General features: G+C 45.6%; 1 protein-coding gene and 1 long non-coding RNA gene across 7 annotated transcripts in view; one reads left to right on the plus strand and one right to left on the minus strand.

Moving 5' to 3' along the window:
- Positions 1-20,406, minus strand: part of usp47 (ubiquitin specific peptidase 47) — a 148,627-nt gene that overhangs the window by 1,648 nt on the left and 126,573 nt on the right. For all 6 annotated transcript variants that reach the window (XM_069903596.1, XM_069903617.1, XM_069903590.1 and 3 more), the window contains 7 exons: positions 18,714-18,889; positions 14,989-15,069; positions 13,344-13,459; positions 12,238-12,356; positions 6,907-7,037; positions 2,740-2,787; positions 662-792 (listed from right to left, as the gene is read on the minus strand). In XM_069903596.1, coding sequence (XP_069759697.1) covers positions 662-792; positions 2,740-2,787; positions 6,907-7,037; positions 12,238-12,356; positions 13,344-13,459; positions 14,989-15,069; positions 18,714-18,889 — 802 coding nt within the window. The remainder of the gene's footprint in view (positions 1-661; positions 793-2,739; positions 2,788-6,906; positions 7,038-12,237; positions 12,357-13,343; positions 13,460-14,988; positions 15,070-18,713; positions 18,890-20,406) is intronic.
- The window catches only part of LOC138745995 (uncharacterized), a 34,835-nt gene continuing 21,950 nt past the window's right edge, over positions 7,522-20,406 (plus strand). Inside the window, exon 1 of the long non-coding RNA XR_011346648.1 lies at positions 7,522-8,297. This is a non-coding gene — a long non-coding RNA (uncharacterized lncRNA). The remainder of the gene's footprint in view (positions 8,298-20,406) is intronic.

The following is a 20,406-nucleotide window of genomic DNA, read 5'->3' on the forward strand; positions in this document are numbered from 1 at the left end:
TAAATGGTGAGATATTAAAAAAGGAGAGGTGCAAAGGGACTTGGGAGTCCCAGTAACTTGCTGGTTGTCGGTAGTATGGAAGGCAAATGCAATGCTAGCAATAGTTTAATGACAATGAGGAGGTAATAGGACGTAATGCTGAGGTGCAGATATAACAAGGCATTGGTCAGACCACATGTGGAGTACTGTGAGCAGTTTTGAACAGAGGGGATTTGAAAGAATGATCCAAGGGATGAGAGGGTCAACATGAGCATTTGACTCCTGTGGAAGAGTCTACAGATCCCATTCACAACCCTCTGAGCCAAAGTGGAAGCAAGTCTCCCTCAATCCTGCGGAGGAAAGTCTGAGCAACCACACAGGTACAAACAGGTGTGCTGCGATAACCTCACATTCCAAACTAAACTGATTTAGTTCTGCATTCCTCAGCCTACACTGCAAACCTTGGCATCAATGGAAATAAGGAATCTGAAACAGGGAGGTACATAATAATAGGGCTTGGTCTCAGCCCCAGCACTGCTTGGGGTGGGGGTGATGTAGGGGGGTACTCTCACAGCAAATGAGCTTCAACAGAGATGGTCAGCACAGGCATGATGGGCCAAGGGCATCTACACATTGATCATCTGTAGAAGCAGTGGTTCGGTGGAGGTGTGCATCCACTCACCTGTAGAAGATGACTGCTCCGTCATCACAGATGTAGAGGGGCCAGACATTCAGGGTGGTGACTTTTGGATTCCAATCCAAGTCGTGATGGATTTCCAGCACTGAAATGTCACAGGGAAATGTTCCCCGGCCCTGTGCAACACAAGACAGAGCATCATTAATGATGCATCACCAACGCTTGTTCAAATCCTACATCAATGATTACATTTAGAACCATAGAACCCCTTTTTTTTGCCTAGTCCATCTGACCTACAGCCCTCCATAGTTCTCCCATCCATGTTTCAATCCATTTGGGTGGCATGGTTAGCACATTACAATGCCAGTAACAAGAGTTCAAATCCCGCACTGCCTGTAAGGAGTTTGTACAGGCATGGGTGTCTGCGTGGGTTTCCTCCCACCTTCAATACGTACTGGTTTGTAGTTTAATCTGAGTGTAATTGGGAAGCACGGGTTTACATAGACAGAAATAGCTTCTACCATGTTGTAAATAAAAATGTTTAAAAATTAAATGGATCAAAACAAATCACTGCCTCTACACAGAGAAGCACATAATTACAGGCCCTGGAACTTGAGTGAACAGAGGAGCTGGGGGGACTCAGTGGGCCATTGTCTTGGGTAAACTTATACCTCTCATTTTGTTCGTTTTAGATTGGTCACAGTCTTTGAGCTACCGAAAGAAAATAGACACACACCGAGAGCAGTTCAGATTATACAAATGTTCATTACAAATTCAAAAGCTGATTTCAAACTACAATATGCAAGCCCTTCCCAACTATACTTATCAACACCTGGACTGGTCCCAACTGTCGAAGCGAGGCAACGACTGCACACTTGTAGTAGGTTGTCAGGGTGCCGGTAGCAGCTTCTCCATCTCCCCCGACCGGGACGTTGGCTGGACTCTAGAAGTTCTTCTTCTTGCTGAGAGATGTTGCCACCTCTCAGAGAGTCTCAAGCTTCAGCAGCGGGACCATGGCTTATATTACCCAAAAACTGCTTACCCAACCACCTATTCCCAGCACAGCAAGAAAGATAAGCGAGCAAGCTAGCATGCTCGGCTTCTATCGAATAACATAATTTTCAGCTTATCACTTTGAATACAATGGTTTATTTAGCATCAAGGCTAGGCCTCTGACAGTCTGTGACCAAAATAAGCAGGAAGATTAAATGTTCTTGGTACACAGATGTCCTTTCTTCAGATAACTGCATCTCTGGCCCTTCGGTGGAATTTAGCTTATGTCTGCTGATTCTAAAACACAAGCAGGTTCTCAGCCTTGCAGAAGCAAAAGCTGCAAAAGTAAAAAAAACACGACTTAAATCTTCCATTACAGCCAGGCAGCTTCCATGGGCAGTAATGTCCGTCTCGGGACCTTGGAAACACTGACCATGGATGCTGTCTGACCACCAAGTCTCTAAGGCTTCTCCTTGTCCATGGCTGCAGCTTGGACCACAGGAAGACAGGGGAGAGAATTACAACCATGTTCAAGCACCTCTTTGTTACTTGAAGATGCACCAGAGACAACTTCAGTAACCAGGATATGCTGATAGGGTTAGCTGGGAGGGGATTCCAGTGAAGGGTTAAACCTCAATATGGACCTGTTGCACTGCATGTAGCATTTCCCCACCATATACTAAAGGTGGCATACTCTATAATTACCAGGAACATCAAACAACTTAGACATAAATTTAGACATACAGCACAATAATAAGCACCTTTGGCCCACGAGTCCATGCTGCCCAATTGACCAAAACCCCTGTTCACTTTGAAGGGTGGGAGGAAACCAGAGCACCCAGTGAAAACCCACGCAGACGTGGGGAGAATGTACAAATTCCTTTCAGACAGCATGGGATTTGAACCTCAGTACTGATCACTGGCGCTGTAACAGCATTAACACTAACTGGACTGATTATATTGAGAATATTTGGGACAGGCAATATTTGTGTAAAGAGAAAGAGTTAAAGTTTTAACTTTATTTTGCACTAATATTAACAGGTTCACAGATGCAGTCAGATCTGCAGAGCATTTCCAGCCTGATTTCAGACTTCCAGCATTTACTTTTGACATTTTAAAAGACAACTCACCTTGGCAAATTCTATATTGTCAATGGGAATTTCGCTTATGGCGTGTAACTGTTAGAGACAAAAACAAACAGAACAGGATATCACATATACTGTACCACAGCATGACTAGATTCAGTTAATTATTTACCCACCTGCCTTACACTTATACCTGGAGTGAAACACGAAAGTCTGCAGATGCAGTGATTGTAGTAAAAACACAAATACTGGAGGAACTCAGCAGGTTTCACCTTTCCTGACTCCTGTCCCTTTTTTAGTTGTTAATGTGGACTCCCTTTCTCATTGTTTGGTTTCAACCAGCCATTTAATTCAGACGCCTGCATGCTTTTTACTCATACCTTGAAAAAGGGCTCACCTTTGTGAGACCAGATGAGTTCTTCCAGCATTTGTGTTTTTATTACACTTATAAATACTGTTTGTTGCTGTGTTTTATATTCACGCTTAACTGCAGGAAATAAGAATTTCAATATATCTGTACATTGCACTTGCATATGTGATAATAAACTCATTCTCATGACCACACACAGATCAGCACAGGGAAAGTCCATTTGTGCCAACCATGACACCAAGATTAAACTACTCTCCTCTGTCTCTGGTCCCCATTCACATCTGACGAAATACCTCAAACATTGCTATCGTACCTGCTTCTGCTTCCATCACCTTTCCTGGCAGCCCACTCCAGCACCTACCTGTGCCAATAACCTGCATCACGAGTCCCATTTAAACGTTCCTTCCCCCCTCCCCCACCTCAAAAGCATGCCTTGGTTTATGTGCTGAGAGTTGATGACCCTCAGAGATGGCAGACCTGTATCTGACTCAGCCTCCAGATGGACAAGATGGGTTGAAGGGCTTGTGTCAACACTATATTCACTGAAGGGAAAGAGACGGTGACTTCATGCAAATGGAATAACTAAAACCTGATGCTTTGAAATATTTTAAATAAGCAGCAAATAAATAAGGTTTAAATGACCTGTTGCAGGAGCCAGCGGTGTTTGTAAGTAAAATCTTGCAACTATGGGGTTTGTGCCTGGCTCAGCAGCAGTCAAGGGATTGCAGACTCCGGGGGAGCAGTGGATCAGTGCAGGAAGCCAAAACCGGGGAGAACACCCCCCTCCAATCGCCCATTGAGAAGGAGTAGAGGACCCTACAGAATGGTCACCACGGTGGCGGACCAGCAAGGGGCTCAGCATTAGAGGAACCTCTAATTAATGACATTAATTTACCACAGCTTACAAACAAATAAAAAATACACTCATTTCTTTCAGTACACCATGAAGTCAACTTTCTTTTATTATTCACTAGACACAGAATTGCATTCAACTCCCCAAACACCTCCTCTGACCTTCTCATTAGTTCACTGCCACACGATGAACCTGACACTCTCACTCTCCTCCTCCTGCAGGAGTTTCATCACCCGTATACTGACGCTTAACACAGCCGTGCTTGCGTGCTATTACTCCCACACATTGCTTCGCTTACATCATCAGGGGCAGCCAGCACCACTCCCAACAAAGATAATTATGCGACTGCGACCGACTCACACAGGTGTGGGAAACTTGCAGTTGGGGAACCCGCATGGGGTGCTGCGGATTGGCTCATGGGAACCGGGATTCGAAAGAGTGCTGGGGGCAAGAAGGGTCTCGGGCACTGAAAGCTTCTTGATTGCATTGGAGGCTTGGATCTGGAGCTTGGGTTGCTGGTAGATTGAACGGTGTTGGAGTCTGTGTGGTGCAGAGGTTTCAGGAGTGCTGGTGACGAATCCATGGACACTCAGTGACTCTATAGGGGTTCTTTTTTGTTTCTCTTTCTCGTATTGTTTTGGGCACTGGACAATGCTCACGGCAGCTCTTTGGACTGTGAGGAAGGATTAGATTGATGTGGAGCAGGTTTCCATAGAACAGCCCAATATTGTGGATTGAAGTGCCTGTTGAGCTGTAATGTTCTGTGTTCGATAAGTGGCCACATGGGAATGAATCAAACTATTAATTTATCTTTCCAGTCCAGTGTCAACTGCTATTGGCTAAAGAACTATTACGTTAATCATCACAGGGCTGGGTTTTTCTAGCTCGTCATCAATGCTGCCTCCTAGTAGAGGAATCTCTAGGTTGGCACAAGAGGTCCGCATTTGATCCTGAACTCTTCTGCTCTCTGTATGGAGTTTGCACGTTGAGAATAACCATTTGGGATTTCCCCTGGGTGCTCCGGTTTGCTCCCACTTTACCAAAGTTAATTGGTCACTGTAAATGACCTCTTCCTCCAGCCAAGTGGCAAAAAAAAAATCAACGGGGAGGTGATAGGCAGGTGAGAGCAAACACAAAACTGAAAATGTTGGAATCTTGAGCAAATAGTGAGAAGCTGGAGAGAATCATCGAGTCAGGCAGCTTTGGTGGATAAATATGGTCGGGTAACCTTTCAGGTCAGGACCTTTGATCAAGACTAACTGGGTCGAAGGTTGAAGGAGAAATATATCCCTTAAAGGGATTTATGGGATGCCTATGTTGGGAACTGACTTCCGTCTGATGGGCTGAATGGCCTGAAATAAGTATCATCTCCTTCTCTGCCCTTTCCCTGTAAACCTGAGTTAATTTCTCCAGTGACAAACCAATCCTCTTTCAAAAGCCCTGATGAGCTGTTCCCACAACTCTGCAGGCAGTGGGTTCAAGAATCTTTATCGTATAACAATTTAGGGGGGAATGGGGGGTCTAGGGAGGGGCAGCACCTCTGGTGTGGGGGGGAACTGCTGTGCCCTTTTCGGGCAGCTCAACTATCTTTGGTCCCAACCTGACGGTCAGCTCTCACCAATGGCTCCAAGTAGCTGCAGCACATGCAGTAGCCACACCCCAGTAAAACGCAGCAGATGGGCTAAACCAGTCGGTGAAGTAGGGGATCCGTCTTTCCCAGCGTGTGAAGTCTGACCCTGGCAGATTGAGTGGAAGAGACTGATTAACAGTCAAGAAGGCAGGCCCAGCAGACATTGTGGAGCGCTAAGAGCATGACAAGACACTTAGATATACTGGTCCAAAAGAGGTCTCCAGCTGTAACGATTGTCCGCACCACTGGATCAAGGTCTCTTCTGCCGAGAGAGTGGGATCGCCCCTGTGCAAAGGCTGTTCCACTTAAAACTCCATCACGCATATGTTTCTGTTGTGCAATTCATCTCAGCATGAGATGGCAGAGGTCGACAGCATCGAGTCCACGCTGCTGAAGATCCAGCTGCGCTGGATGGGTCACGTCTCCAGAATGGAGGACCATCGCCTTCCCAAGATCGTGTTATATGGCGAGCTCTCCACTGGCCACCGTGACAGAGGTGCACCAAAGAAAAGGTACAAGGACTGCCTAAAGAAATCTCTTGGTGCCTGCCACATTGACCACCGCCAGTGGGCTGATAACGCCTCAAACCGTGCATCTTGGCGCCTCACAGTTTGGCGGGCAGCAACCTCCTTTGAAGAAGACCGCAGAGCCCACCTCACTGACAAAAGGCAAAGGAGGAAAAACCCAACACCCAACCCCAACCCACCAATTTTCCCTTGCAACCGCTGCAATCGTGTCTGCCTGTCCCGCATCGGACTTGTCAGCCACAAACGAGCCTGCAGCTGACGTGGACTTTTTACCCCCTCCATAAATCTTCGTCCGCGAAGCCAAGCCAAAGAAAGAAGAAAATTTCCTTCAAATCAAAGGGCTAGTCAACAATAATAATAATACAGTAACAATAAGTTCTCACTCCTTTGGACATCTGTACAAAGTGAAGGGATGGAAGTTTAGGGGAGACATCAGAGATAAGTTTTTTTTATACAGGGAGCATTGTGCGTGCCTGGAATGCATTGCCGAGGGTGATGGTGGAAGCTGAAACATGAGGGGCATTAAGAGACTCTTAGACAGGCACATGGATCGAAGAAAAAGCAGGTTATGAGGTAGGGAAGGTTTAGTTTTTTGGTAGGAACATATAGGTCAGTACAACATTGAGGGCCAATATTCTAGAGCAAAAACATGAAGACCCAGGTGAGATGCCATCAATGTGACTAATGCAGCAGCACAATGATGCTGGACAGGTGTGGGCCACAACCACTTCCTGAGCTCACATCACTTGGTGCTGTAGTGAGGTTGGGACCAGGTAACAGGAGCTCCATCATGGGGAAAACTTTTCTCTTCGATGTGCAGGAAGTGACCAACCTTCTCCTTCAGCTCCTCTACACTGCTGCTTTCTAGGACAACCTCTCGAAAAGAGTCCAGCTTCATCTGTGACGGCTTCCATTGCTTGGTCAGCACTGCCAACTGGGACAGGGATTTCATCTTCTCAGGTTCTGCAAGGAAGGACAAGGCTGAAGTTAATCACTGCCCCTAAAGCTGTACTCACCAGTGAAGTCAAGGAGCCTTAACTTCACAAAGCTTTATGATCCACCTCATTCCCACCAATGACACACAGCAGCTGCTGTGCACTGACCCCTGTCCATGTCTGAGTGTCACTTGGCCCTACAAACCTATCCCAGCACATTAACTGCACCTGGCCATTTCTCCACTTATCTCAATTCCATCATCTTCAAAAATATAAATCCCCCCGTAACCATACCTCCAAAAAGTAGGAAATTCCAGTGATTTGCCCAATCCAGAGACTTGCCCCACCAGGTTCAGGAACAGCTGCTCCCCCTCCACCATCAGACTCCTCAACAACAAACTCACTCAGGGTCTGATTTAAAGGACTCTGACTTTTTGCAAGTTATTTACTAATGAATATTTATTTTCTGCATTGCACAGTTTGTTAGAATTTATTTGTTTACATTTCTCTCTTTTGTTTACATATCTTTGCTTGAGTAGTTTGTTGCACTATCGATAAGTAGAAATTCTGCCTGGCCCACAGGAAAAAGAAAAAAAAAACTACAGAAAGTTGCGAACTAAACAGCGCCATCAGTCTTCACTCCATCGAGGACATCTACAAGAAAGCAGCCACCATCCTTAAGGATCTCCACCACCCAGGCCATGCCCTCTTCTCCCTGCCACCATCAGGAAGGAAGTACAGGAGCCTGAAGACAAACACCCAACGGTACAAAAACAGCTTCTTCCCCTCCACCATCAGATTTCTGAACGGACAATGAACCACAGAGATGATCTCACCATATCTTATTTTGTATTAATTTATTTTTAAGTGAAATTTAAAGTTATATTTGCACTGTTAGCACTGCTGCAAAACAATGAATTTCATGACTTGTTCAAGACAGTAAATTCTGATTCATTTGTGCATTCTGGCAATACATCTGAACTTTGAACCTTCCACTACTTTCTACAAATACTTGAAGTGAGCCAATGGTAGGGAATCACGTGATGGAGTAGTGGCTGGTCAGGTGGAACCAGCCCTCTCCAGAGAAAAGAAAAAAGTGAAAAAACAGAGCTCAATAAACATAAAATACAGGAAGAGAAAGATAAAGTTACAGAGAAGAGACGGAAGATGGCACCCAAAAGATAGAAAGTAAGAATAACAGTGAAAAGGGAAGAAGGAAAATCACTGGAGAAGAATCACGTTGGAGCAGAGAGCCACCGTAGAGAGGAGCGGCTGATCTCCGAAGTTGGTGAGTCCACAGAGGAGTGGTGTCCTTCCGACCAGTGGTCTTCAAAAATGACTCTCAGCCAAGAGGTGCGCAACTGCGCAAGCGCAAAGAGTTGCGCATGCGCAGCGTGTAAAAGGTTAACGCCTGCGGGAGGGGGACTCAGCTGAGGAGTGGCCAGCTGAGAGATGCCCAGTATCGGGGCGTTCAGCTGGGGGAAATAAGCAAGAAAAGAGTAGTGAGAAAGAGAATGAAGGGCTGGAAGAGTGTGAGCGGCAACCGGCAGGGGGACAGACTGCGGTGGGGGGCCCAGCAGCGGCTCGGCCTGTGGTGGGGGAGGGGGGGGCAACAACAGGAGACACAGCAGCTGGAGGCCCAACAACAGGAGACACAGCAGCTGGAGGCCCAACAACAGGAGACACAGCAGCTGGAGGCCCAACAACAGGAGACACAGCAGCTGGAGGCCCAACAACAGGAGACACAGCAGCTGGAGGCCCAACAACAGGAGACACAGCAGCTGGAGGCCCAACAACAGGAGACACAGCAGCTGGAGGCCCAACAACAGGAGACACAGCAGCTGGAGGCCCACAACAGGAGACACACCAGCTGGAGGCCCAACAACAGGAGACACAGCAGCTGGAGGCCCAACAACAGGAGACACAGCAGCTGGAGGCCCAACAACAGGAGACACAGCAGCTGGAGGCCCAACAACAGGAGACACAGCAGCTGGAGGCCCAACAACAGGAGACACAGCAGCTGGAGGCCCAACAACAGGAGACACAGCAGCTGGAGGCCCAACAACAGGAGACACAGCAGCTGGAGGCCCAACAACAGGAGACACAGCAGCTGGAGGCCCAACAACAGGAGACACACCAGCTGGAGGCCCAACAACAGGAGACACACCAGCTGGAGGCCCAACAACAGGAGACACAGCAGCTGGAGGCCCAACAACAGGAGACACAGCAGCTGGAGGCCCAACAACAGGAGACACAGCAGCTGGAGGCCCAACAACAGGAGACACACCAGCTGGAGGCCCAACAACAGGAGACACACCAGCTGGAGGCCCAACAACAGGAGACACACCAGCTGGAGGCCCAACAACAGGAGACACACCAGCTGGAGGCCCAACAACAGGAGACACACCAGCTGGAGGCCCAACAACAGGAGACACAGCAGCTGGAGGCCCAACAACAGGAGACACAGCAGCTGGAGGCCCAACAACAGGAGACACAGCAGCTGGAGGCCCAACAACAGGAGACACAGCAGCTGGAGGCCCAACAACAGGAGACACAGCAGCTGGAGGCCCAACAACAGGAGACACAGCAGCTGGAGGCCCAACAACAGGAGACACAGCAGCTGGAGGCCCAACAACAGGAGACACAGCAGCTGGAGGCCCAACAACAGGAGACACAGCAGCTGGAGGCCCAACAACAGGAGACACAGCAGCTGGAGGCCCAACAACAGGAGACACAGCAGCTGGAGGCCCAACAACAGGAGACACAGCAGCTGGAGGCCCAACAACAGGAGACACAGCAGCTGGAGGCCCAACAACAGGAGACACAGCAGCTGGAGGCCCAACAACAGGAGACACAGCAGCTGGAGGCCCAACAACAGGAGACACAGCAGCTGGAGGCCCAACAACAGGAGACACACCAGCTGGAGGCCCAACAACAGGAGACACACCAGCTGGAGGCCCAACAACAGGAGACACAGCAGCTGGAGGCCCAACAACAGGAGACACAGCAGCTGGAGGCCCAACAACAGGAGACACAGCAGCTGGAGGCCCAACAACAGGAGACACAGCAGCTGGAGGCCCAACAACAGGAGACACAGCAGCTGGAGGCCCAACAACAGGAGACACACCAGCTGGAGGCCCAACAACAGGAGACACACCAGCTGGAGGCCCAACAACAGGAGACACACCAGCTGGAGGCCCAACAACAGGAGACACACCAGCTGGAGGCCCAGCAAGTATACAGAAGCAGCTCACCAGAGAAGGATGAAGATACAAAGAGAAGATACAGAGAAGAAGATGACACAGACATAGATAGACACAGAAGAGGAGGAAGAACAACAGGAAAGGAGATAAAATAGGACAAAGTTTAGTTAAAGACTTTTTCGAAGAACAAATGAGGTCATTAAAAGAATGGCCATCATTAGAATTTAGTTCAATCAAAAGAAAAGTGAAAAGAGCTGAAGACAGAATGCAAAGTTTAGAGTTGGTCATGACTTAAATAGAGGAACGAGAAGCTGCTGTAGAAATGGAGATAAATGATTAAAGAGGGAAGTTGGAAGAGAGCAAACAAAAAATGAAAGAGACAAGATTTATTGTCACAAAAAATTGACATATTCGAAAACTACAGTAGGCGAAACAACATAAAAATAGTGGGCCTGAAAGAAGGCAAAGAAGGTTCAGATATGAAGGAATTTATAAAAGGATGGATCCCGAAGGTGCTGGGAACGACAGATTCACATGAAGAAATAGAAATCGAAAGTACCGAAACCGCCACCATATCGAAAACCAAGATCCATATTGATAAAATTTCTAAGACATACGACAAGAGAAAACATACTGTAACAGGCAAGAAAGAGGTTAGAGAAGACAATAAGCCATTGGAATATAAGGGACAAAAAATATTTTTGTACCCAGACACAAGCTTTGAACTTTTAAAGAAGAGGAAGGAATTCAACATGGCATAAACAATCTTATGGAAGAAATGGTATAACTTTATATCAAGACATCCAGCAGTACTCAAAGTATTTATTCCTGGGGAACCAAATAGACTGTTCTCGGACCCAAAGAAAGCCCAAGAATTTGTTGAACATTTGCAGGACAGGAGAAGAGGAGGAGGAGTGACAAGAAGGATGACTGGCAAGAAAATATATAAAAATATAAAGATAATGTATATATAAAGATTTAAAGATGGATAAGAGAGGGGGAAGAAGGGAAAAAAGGGAGCTTTGTTATAAGTATAGGAAAATAGTGTTCTCGGGGGGGGGGGGGCTGTGGGTAGGAGAATAAGGGTCACTGCAAAATCCGTTGACGCTTGCGAGTAATTTTGCAAGCCAAATGGAAAGGGGAGTTGTGGTTGCCATCAAGGGCAAGGGGAAATCCAAGGAGGGGAGGTTCATTTGGGGTTAAAGGGTTATTGCTTGTGGGGATTGTTGGGGTATCTCATGTTTTAAGTGCATTGTCATATATTGAGATTAAAAAGAAAAACTTTAAAAACAATAATGGAAAAAAGGGATGGAGGTGGTGAAGAGGCAGAAAAGAAGTAAAAATAAAGATACAAGATGCCCACGTTGGACTATATAACTATAAACATTAATTGAATATATAACCAAGTTTATTTGTATCCCACTGGAAAAAAAAATCACATATAATTTTAAAGACAAAGTTACAATGTTTGAAAAAACCTGGGAATCATATATGGAACATAACAGAAAGAGCAGGCCTTGGACCATCACCACCTAAAATGATAAGAAGATAAACACGATCAGATTTGATGTGTTTAAGTAGATGATATGTCTTTTTTGTTTGTATTCCTTTTGTATAAAGATATTGTTTTATTGTATTTTATATGTTCAATATTTACTGTTTTTGGAGGGGGGTGGGAAAGGGGAAGGTAAAAAAAAAGAGAAAATGTCACTATGAATATTTAAACAGATGCATCTGTAAATATATTGGTTGATATGGTTCATAGTGGGATAAATAAAGAATTACCAAAAAAGTGAGCCAATGGTCTGTAAAATTGCCTGCAAGTTTCCTCGTCCTCCGCATTAAGCTGCATTTCACTGCACTGATCCAACACAGCTTCTTGCTCTTATTCACAATTGCACCTCTCCAGTTCTGTTTTTCTTTCATCTCTCCGACTACCCTGCCATTTTACATCGCCACAAACAGCCATGCTTTTCACTGTATCAGATCTAGACTGTGCAGTGTCTTTCCCACAAAAACAATTACCATCAAGTACTTCAAGGAAAACCTCCCAGTTGCTGGAGATGTTAATGTCATTCTCATAGACATGGTAGTCCAAAAAGATTGTTCCAGGATTTTTCCAGGTTTTCTTCCTCAGTCTAAACCTGTCAAATAGATGTTAAAGTCAGCAGATGTACCAGGGAAGAATGCAGGACATACACTAGCGATGATAGTGTGGCAACCTCTGTATTCACCAGCAGTGGGTGAGACTGGGTCCCTGCCTGAAAGGGTAGTGACAGAAGTCCTCCCACTGTTGAGCAGCATTGGGTGCACAGTGGAAGCGTGGATATGAACCCAGTACTGGAAGGTGGGAATCTAATGGGACGTGCGTCAATCGGCCTCTTTCTAAAACTATTCCTTAGCTATAATTATATAATTCTCCCCCCCCCAAAACACGTACTACAATTCTATGAAAAGAAAAATTAAGGCAGTGAGGGAGGTCTCTCATGGACATGGTACTATAGGAAAAAAAAAATCACACAGCTAATTTCAAGAACAGAGCATTGATTGATATTTATTCCCCAACCTCGACCTGTGCATCATTACATTGCCAACCATTAGCATCGGCTGCTAAGGTTCTGACAAGGGCTACGCGTTAAAAGGTACTTTGTTGGCTGCAAAGTATTTCAGGGCATGGAAGGGACATGAATCATGCCATGGAACTAAAAGTTTAATTAGTTATTCATTGCTAAACATTTTCAATCCAGATAGATTTCACCCAGAGAGAAGGAATTAGGCATAATTTGGAAAGCATGTTGGAAAGATCCTGCCTGATTTTCAGCATCCCTGAAAAAGGTCTCAGGCCTGAAACGTCTACTGCCTTTTTACCTTCTGTGGATGCTGCGTGACCTGCTGAGTTTCTCCAGCACGTTTGTGTACTGCACTAGACCCCAGTGTTGCAGATTTCTTGTTTACCTGGAAATATTAATCTGTGTTGGTCTCATAATACCTCTCATTTCCATATAAAAATGTGAGTTGGAGATTTGGATGCAAATGTACCAGAATTATAGTTTGGAAAAGACTGCTGGACCAGATGATGATGTGCTAAACAGTTCAGGAACAGGCATTTCGTGCTTCATCCCAATTCTTACCTGTCGATGCCAAGATCCAGCCCACACTGCTCCCTCAGCTGCGGCAAGAGCTCTTCCTTTGACTGACGCACTGTCATGCCTTTAGCAAACACAGCATCCAAGAGAAATTTACAAGGCTGCAATACAAAAGCACATGACGACGAATGAAGACATTCAAACATGCCTGTGTAAACTAAATGCCATTGTTATCCAGGTATATCCAAAAAACTCCCCAATGTTTCAGAAGAATGAGGCTTTTCAAATACTTTTCAATGGGTGCTTGTCCTTCCGAAGTCATCCAGAGACATTGATTCAACCCCAAAATGGAACAGAGGGCAATTATAGTCCCTTTACAAGAGAGCAAGGCTTTTATAAGATTGCAAGCTGCTGTTCTTAGTTCGCTGCTCAGCAGATCTACTTGAGGATTAAAAGTTGAACCCCTTGTTCATTCAGAACCAAAACTGATCAGCAGATGGGCGGAAACTCGCACCATTCATGAGTGACATGGGTCACACTTTCACACCATACAAATTGCTCAGTAACGTTCAGTGGAAGGACAGTTTCCCCCCTTGTTAAGTCTTACACATCCACTTTCTGTCCAAATGCATTTTGGCAACTAGTGTAGTTGCCCATGAGTGGAGATCACAAGAACTGCCCAAATCTGCAAAGTGCAAACTTTAATTTAATTTTAATATTGAGATATATCACAATAACAGCTCACACCACCCAAATATACCCTATGACCAATTCTACCAATCCTGTATGTTTAGGGCAGAGATCGACAGCCAGGGCACCAAAGGTTATGGAGAAGGCTGGGCATTAGGGCTGAGTGGGGAAATGCTCATGATTACATGGTGGGTCACACATGATGGGCTGAATAGCCCATTTCTGCTCCTATGCCTTTTGGTCTTATGGTTTTTGGAGGGTGGGAGGAAATCAGAGCACCTGGAGGAAAACCATGCTGTTATGGGGAGAACGGACAAACTCCTTACAGTGGGGGATTCGAACCTGGGTCACTGGTGCTGTAATAGTGTTGTACTAACTGTGCCGTCCCTGAGTTGTATCATGAATCACAACAGCCCTCTCAGCCAACCACTGACATCAGAACATTATTCTACCAGGTGAAGTGCGGCTCTCAAAAATGTAATTGAAAAGTAAATTGTGGAAAAACTCTTCTCCTGAATGAAATTATTTAGACTGAAATTTACCTCAGCTCAATTCTCCATTTTTACTACCCTGGTGGGAAATTTAAAATGAACCAGCTGAAGTTGCATTCACAAGTTTCTGACACACATGTAATGGGTCCCACAGGCTACATTTCACTGCTTTTCAAAGCATTTCAAAACATGGTTTAAGAGCTGCTTACAAGACCACCGGGTGAAACCAAGACCACCAATTCATTCAGAAATCACAACTGTTGCTGCTTTTCTAAACTTCAAATGGTCAAGTTCGCAGTAGAGCTCATTAAATCTGCTTCATTATGTTAAAAGTTGTTTTATATTAAGAAAATTAATTTGCCCAAATTGAATTAAAGTGTTGGCTGTGCTCAGTGACAAGGTGTGTCCCCTCCTGGTCCTGTCTTCACTCTGCATCAGACAATGGAGAACAACATCTCAGTCAGGTTTGTCACCAAGTTGTCATGTTCAGGAAAAGGAACCAGCCTTACCTCTGGGTCATTCACCAGAAGCTGGTACACTTTAACACGATATTCACCTTTCCGCAGGGCTCGTCCAAGTCGAACAGTTATCTGTAGAGTTGTTTGTGAAGATTGGATTTTGTTAATTGCATGTTATAGCACTTAATCTTAAAAATTACATGCAGCCAATGTCTGCATTAAATGGCTGACCAAGCTTGACAAGAATCCCCAGCTTCTCTTTCCCTTGGTGTGGATCAGAGTTAAGGGACTCTGCACAAGCTCTCTCCACGTGAACACAGTGTGTCAGACATTTTACATGTTTATCCAGCATCCCATCTTGGCGTATCGCCTGCAAGCTGAGACCTCCTGCCTGTACCCATCTCACAGTAAACCCCTTTACCTACAACTCCCCATGCTCTCTAATGCTCACTGAGTTATAGTCCTCATCCCAGTTTCAAACCCTCCATAATAGCCACCAATGGATGAATTTACATTTTTTTGACTTTCTTGAAAAATAGGTAAATAGGAAGGGGGATAGATTTAATAACAAAAATTAGAAGGGATTTAAAAGACATTTTCTCGGGGGAGGTGGATTTCTGGAACCTGCACTGTCCAAATGAAGATTGCTTTTTTTCATTCATTCGTGTCACTTACAAGACCAGCCCTTGAGAAAGCAGTGCTGAGCGATGGGTAAAGAATTTATAAGGACAGTGCGTGTCTTGGAGGGAAACCTGCAGGACCTCCCAACCATGAGATACCAGCTCAAGAAAGCAGCCAACAGCATAAAAGATCCCATCACCTTGGCCTTGTTCTCTTCTTGCTGCTACCTTCAGGTAGAGGTACAGATCCCTGAAATCCAGCTTCTCAGGGTTCCAGAACACATCCCCCAGTTGTAACCTGACTGTAAGCATCCCATACTAGACTATTCCAAGGCCACCAAAAGATCTTTGTTCACATTAACTATGAACATTTAACAATCCATTACCCTTTCCAGTTTCATGGCACACTATGGTAATTTACTTTACACGATGGTTGGTGTATGTTATCTACCTGGGTGACTGCAGCAAGAATTAATGTTGGTGCATCTGTGCACTGTAATACACAAGACAATATACACACGATAAAGTAAAAATATGGAGATGCTGGAGGAACTCAGCAGGTCTCGCAGCGTCCACAGGAGGTAAAGATATTTAACTGACGTTTCGGGCCTGAGCCCTTCTTCGATCGGGCCTGAGCCCTTCTTCGATCGGGCCTGAGCCCTTCTTCGATCGGGCCTGAGCCCTTCTTCGATCGGGCCTGAGCCCTTCTTCGATCGGGCCTGAGCCCTTCTTCGATCGGGCCTGAGCCCTTCTTCGATCGGGCCTGAGCCCTTCTTCGATCGGGCCTGAGCCCTTCTTCGATCGGGCCTGAGCCCTTCTTCGATCGGGCCTGAGCCCTTCTTCGATCGGGCCTGAGCCCTTCTTCGATCGGGCCTGAGCCCTTCTTCGATCGGGCCTGAGCCCTTCTTCGATCGGGCCTGAGCCCTTCTTCGATCGGGCCTGAGCCCTTCTTCGATCGGGCCTGAGCCCTTCTTCGATCGGGCCTGAGCCCTTCTTCGATCGGGCCTGAGCCCTTCTTCGATCGGGCCTGAGCCCTTCTTCGATCGGGCCTGAGCCCTTCTTCGATCGGGCCTGAGCCCTTCTTCGATCGGGCCTGAGCCCTTCTTCGATCGGGCCTGAGCCCTTCTTCGATCGGGCCTGAGCCCTTCTTCAAGGTATGAGTAAAAGGTAGGGACTTGCCAGAATTAAAAGATTGGGCTGAAGGAAGAAGGGCTCAGGCCTGAAATGTCAGTTATATATCTTTACCTCCCATAGATACTGAAAACTCCTGATTTCCTTCAGCATTTGCGTGTTTTTAATTAGAAGAAAAGGTTGGGCGGGGGAAGAGCACAGACCAACAGACAAAAGGTGATAATTGGACATGAACAAGAGAGGAGAGGAATGGCAAGAATTGACTGGGGTCAAGGGAGGCTCTGTGAAGGTAGATCAGAAGGAGAGAGAGAGAGAGAGAGAGAGAGAGAGAGAGAGAGAGAGAAAGAGAGAGAGAGAGAGAGAGTGAGAGAGACAGACAGACAGACAGACAGACACACACACACACACACACACAGGACAATGAACTCTCAAACTCAAAGCCTGTAAACTTCCATGCATCTGTTGCCTTCAACCTTCCTTATTGTAGAGTTTGGGAAGTAGTCTCCAGAGTTATGTGGGTGAGTAACTCTGATAAATTCTAATCACAGAGTCAAGCAAGTGAATATTTAGGGAGGTTTGAATACCAAACTGGTGCTTCGTTTGGAATAATATTGAGCACCCAAGTTTCAGTTGCACTCATCCAGGCAAACAGAGGCAAGGAGTCACCAGTTTACGACAGATGAGGCAAATATTTTCCCTCAACGACAGTGTCTCTTTGGATTGCTTTCCTTCAAAAGAATATCCGCATCCTACTTGTGGATGGCCAAGTTATTTTGTCAGTGGGCTTTGAGAAGTTCCCATTGCTTCGCATGCCTCTGGTCAGTGGATCCACTCATTCCCCAAGATCACTGCCTGGCATCCTCTCTGCAGGTTCACACATTTCTGGTCAGAACCCAACCCTGTACCCAAGTGCTCCAAGCTTTCCTGCACAATTGCATGCATTATCTGAAGAATTGCTAATGGAACTGAATGCTCTGGAACTTGCAGCAGTCCTTACAACTCCCGCTCGTATGATTGGTTATTGACCAAAAAGCTGAGACTCATGATACTGGTATGAAGAATTCTTCCAGGGTCAAAAATACTGACCTGCAGAGACCAAGAAACCTTCAATATAACATTTAGCTACATGTTTAGATGAGAGCTGAATCATGGATGAGATCTTAATGTCATTAAATACAAAGATGCACCAAAATTCTTTCTTTTTGCAACCACAACTGAAGATACAATGCAAGATGTGTCTCAGATAGCAAAATGTTTGCCTGAGGGTTCCAAACTCTTTTAGAGACTGAGGAAAAGTTTGTGCAGTATAAAGGATTGCTGCGCCGTCAGATATTATTGCTTGGGTGAGATGTTAAATTGAAGCTTAAATGGTGTGTGGGGTGAATGGAATACATTCCATGCACTACTGCTAAAGAAAACCAAATCTGTTCCTTTCCTGCAACAAAGATAAATGGAGAAAAACAAGTCACATGACAGAGGAACACAAGGTACTTTGTACCTCTAAAGTGTTTAGTGAAGCAAAATTGGGCAATTGTCCAGACCTGACCCTCCTTTCCAGGCTCCAAGAGAAGCTCTTGCAATAAATAGACCATCAATGGTCTGCCAATATTCCCTGGATTCTGGAACAGACTTCACAGACTGGAAAGCAGATGTAACACTGCTATTTAAGAAAGGAGGAGGAGCAGAAAGGCGACGCACAGATGAGTTAGCTTGACACCTCAGCTAAATGCTGGAATTCATCATTGAAGACATGGTAACAAGAGATTGTCTCTCAACAGGACCATTTTCAGAGTCGGTGGTTTTGTGAAGGGAAAACTATTTAGCAAACAAAAGCTTCTGAGGATATAACAAAAAAGATAGAAAGAACCAGTGATTTTGCCTTTGTTTCTTAAACAAGGTTGGTGTAAGAACTGAGGAGAAAGTCACTTCTGAGTCTCACACCTCTTTGAGATGACTTAATTCATCAAATATGATACAACTATACATAGCAACTCACTAGAATTCATATCAAGTTCCATTTCTCACCTTGTTGTCATCAGAGAATGATGAAAGAGTTTCATTTAATCGAACACTTTCAAACTCCTGGCTATTAGCATAGACTCGGAAGATCTTAAACTGGGACGATGGAACTCCAATGTACGGCTCTAACTGCTGCTTGAATGCAGCCAGGGTGATTCGCTTATCTACAAAGACCAACAAACCTGCAAAAATAAAATTGGTATAAAAACTTAAACAGGAATTCAATGCACAGTGTACGAGCACAATTTCTCCTCATTTGATCAAAGCTTCTGTATTCACTTGCACAATGAGCTGGAGTCAGAGAGGTAGAGGATATGGCCCTGGCACTGTTGCCCTGGGACAGGGCCCTCTGTTGGAAAGATAGATGGCTCCCTGGATTCCATTCACTCTGTGACACCATGACAAATGCTAGACAATAACCCGCGATTGGTCCAGATTGGCTACCAGGGCTCACCTTGTGGACAGGCCCATCACCCTTCAGCTTCAACATACTTTGGTTTGTCACATGCCAATTCTGGTATTGAGGGAGACAGACATCTGGGTCTGTGAATGTCTACACTGCCATCTTGTCCAAAGTGAATGCAAGATTGCAAAATGAAATGAGTTCGAATAAAGGTTTAAGTCAGAAATCTGGATTAAGGAAGATTTTTAAAAAGATACTAGCTATAAAGGGACTCCCAAACATCAACTCTTCCTTTTGTGGGCCAGAGAACTTCAGTGGCATTGTGAGGCAAGGCTACCGGCCACCATCTGAACAATATTCTACAGGAGCACAGAGTGTCCTGTTGGCTGCATCAGACTGTGGTATGGTAGCTCCAAAACAGATCAGAGGTCAATTAAAACTGAAGAGCTGTGTGGTTCGCACAACGCTGTTACAGCACCAGCAACTAGGGTTTGAATCTTGCACTGTTTGTAAGGAGTTTGCAAGTTCTCCCCGTGTGTGCATGGGTTTCCTCCGGGTGCTCTGGTTTCCTCCCACCATTCAAAACGTACCAGGTTAATTGAATGGCATGAGCTCATGGGCCGAAAGGTCCCGTTACCAGGCAGTACGTCTAAAAAAAAACCCATTCGGGTCTCTTCCCTCTATCGACATTGTCTACAGGAAGCAGTGCTTGAAAACGGTTCAGAGAATCATTGAGGGTCCTTGCCATCTTTGAGACACTATCTTTGAGAAAGAGGTACAAGAGCATCAATCAGGACTGCCAGTCTGGGAAACAGCTTCTTCCCACAGGCAGTATGACTGCTGAATAGTCCTAGAAACCCATAAATTATTTTTATATGTCATTTGTGTGTAGAGTGTATTGTGTGTGCACCAAGGTCCAGAGATATGCTGTTTCATACAATCAGATGACAATAAACCTGAACTTGATTAATAGGATCCTTGTGTTGTCTATTAGTGATGTCCTTAAGTACTGCGCTGGGTAGGTCACGTCTCCAGAATGGAGGACCATCGCCTTCCCAAGATCGTGTTCTGTGGCGAGTTCTCCACTGGCCACCGAGACAGAGGTGCACCAAAGAAGAGGTACAAGGACTGCCTAAAGAAATCTCTTGGTGCCTGCCACATTGACCACCGCCAGTGGGCTGATATCGCCTCAAACCGTGCATCTTGGCGCCTCACAGTTTGGCGGGCAGCAACCTCCTTTGAAGAAGACCGCAGAGCCCACCTCACTGACAAAAGACAAAGGAGGAAAAACCCAAC

The sequence above is a fragment of the Narcine bancroftii genome, chromosome 1 (assembly GCF_036971445.1).
Source record: "Narcine bancroftii isolate sNarBan1 chromosome 1, sNarBan1.hap1, whole genome shotgun sequence".
Classification (NCBI taxonomy): Eukaryota; Metazoa; Chordata; class Chondrichthyes; order Torpediniformes; family Narcinidae; genus Narcine; species Narcine bancroftii.